The sequence below is a fragment of the Pyxicephalus adspersus genome, chromosome 4 (assembly GCF_032062135.1).
Source record: "Pyxicephalus adspersus chromosome 4, UCB_Pads_2.0, whole genome shotgun sequence".
Lineage (NCBI taxonomy): Eukaryota > Metazoa > Chordata > Amphibia > Anura > Pyxicephalidae > Pyxicephalus > Pyxicephalus adspersus.
The window spans coordinates 139,669,227-139,670,405 of NC_092861.1; the positions used below are offsets into that span (position 1 = coordinate 139,669,227).

Consider the following 1,179-nt stretch of genomic DNA (forward strand, 5'->3'; position numbering starts at 1 on the left):
TATATATATATATATATATATATATATATATATATATATGAATTTTTTATATATATTATATTTATTCAATTGTATTAACCTTTATATAAAATATATAATTATTGGATTCAATACAGCTTTTTTGTACTAAATCCAATACAAAACTATTTAAATTTCCCACCGCGCCTCCTGGATGCACCAATGTCACCGGGAACGTCAGCGCACTCGCCCACAGAAGATCAGAAGACGAGGAAGCGGCCCAAAGATGTCGGCGCCTGGAGCTTCCTCTGACCTGGGCCGAAGACAGATACCAGGACGACGCAGGACCCGATGGAAGAAACCTTCCGATGGATAGACTGATCAGCAGGATTTAATGTTTTTTGTTTTGGGTTTACTTTCACTTTAAACAATATAGTACATTAAATAGGGGTTGTGAATGACAGATACAGACAGTGACACAGGGGAAGGAGAGGATCCTGACCTGAAGAGCTTACAATTTAAGAGGTGGGGGATACATATAACAGGACTTTGCATAACTAATTATAAGAAGAAAAATAAAAATATTTGACAGCAGTAATATTGCAATGACAGGTGCAGGAGGAACCGCAATGCATGCTGGGACTTGTAGTCCCACAACACCTCAGCCTGGCGCAGTCATCTCTGTCAATGTCAGCGACCAGTGAAGGTCAGCCCAAAGCAGGGTTCCCCTCTCATTTCACTCGCCCTCCGCTTTCTTCTCACCTGAGGGCTGTATGCCTCCGTCGGCGCCGTGCCGACCAACTTCTGAGTGAAGCCGCTGAACTTGTAATACATGATACCGAGCTCAGCCCCCGCTAGGACGCCGGGCTTCATAGACAGGAAGGATCTCAGGACCTGCTGCGTCGCTGCTCGATGACGTCGGTGCTGTCCTCACACTGCCTTAAATCAACGCGGCGGATATTTGTTCTTTTCTTAGAACTGACAGCGCGGAATAAATGTCATAAAGGATTTTTGTGTCTAGGTAAATGTAATAGGTCTGCTAAGGGATTGGGGTTTAAGGAAAAGTTGTAAGAAGCTTATCTGGCAGTGAAAAGGCTGACCGTCTGTGTCACCTTGTATTATTAGTCAGACAAGCGCTGGGTCACCCTCAGAGATAGAGTATGTCACGTGACTGATCAGCTGTCCCTGTCTTATGACAACTTCTCTCAGGAAATAATAAAA

At 43.7% G+C, this 1,179-nt stretch overlaps 1 protein-coding gene across 2 annotated transcripts in view; it reads right to left on the reverse strand.

Moving 5' to 3' along the window:
* Nucleotides 1-878, reverse strand: part of COX7A2L (cytochrome c oxidase subunit 7A2 like) — a 10,966-nt gene extending 10,088 nt beyond the window's left edge. Inside the window, exon 1 of one of the 2 annotated variants that reach the window (XM_072409786.1) lies at nt 721-878. In XM_072409786.1, coding sequence (XP_072265887.1) covers nt 721-831 — 111 coding nt within the window. In that variant the 5' untranslated portion in view covers nt 832-878. The remainder of the gene's footprint in view (nt 1-720) is intronic. The other variant, XM_072409787.1, reaches the window with a different exon arrangement.
* Nucleotides 879-1,179: the final 301 nt, after the last annotated feature.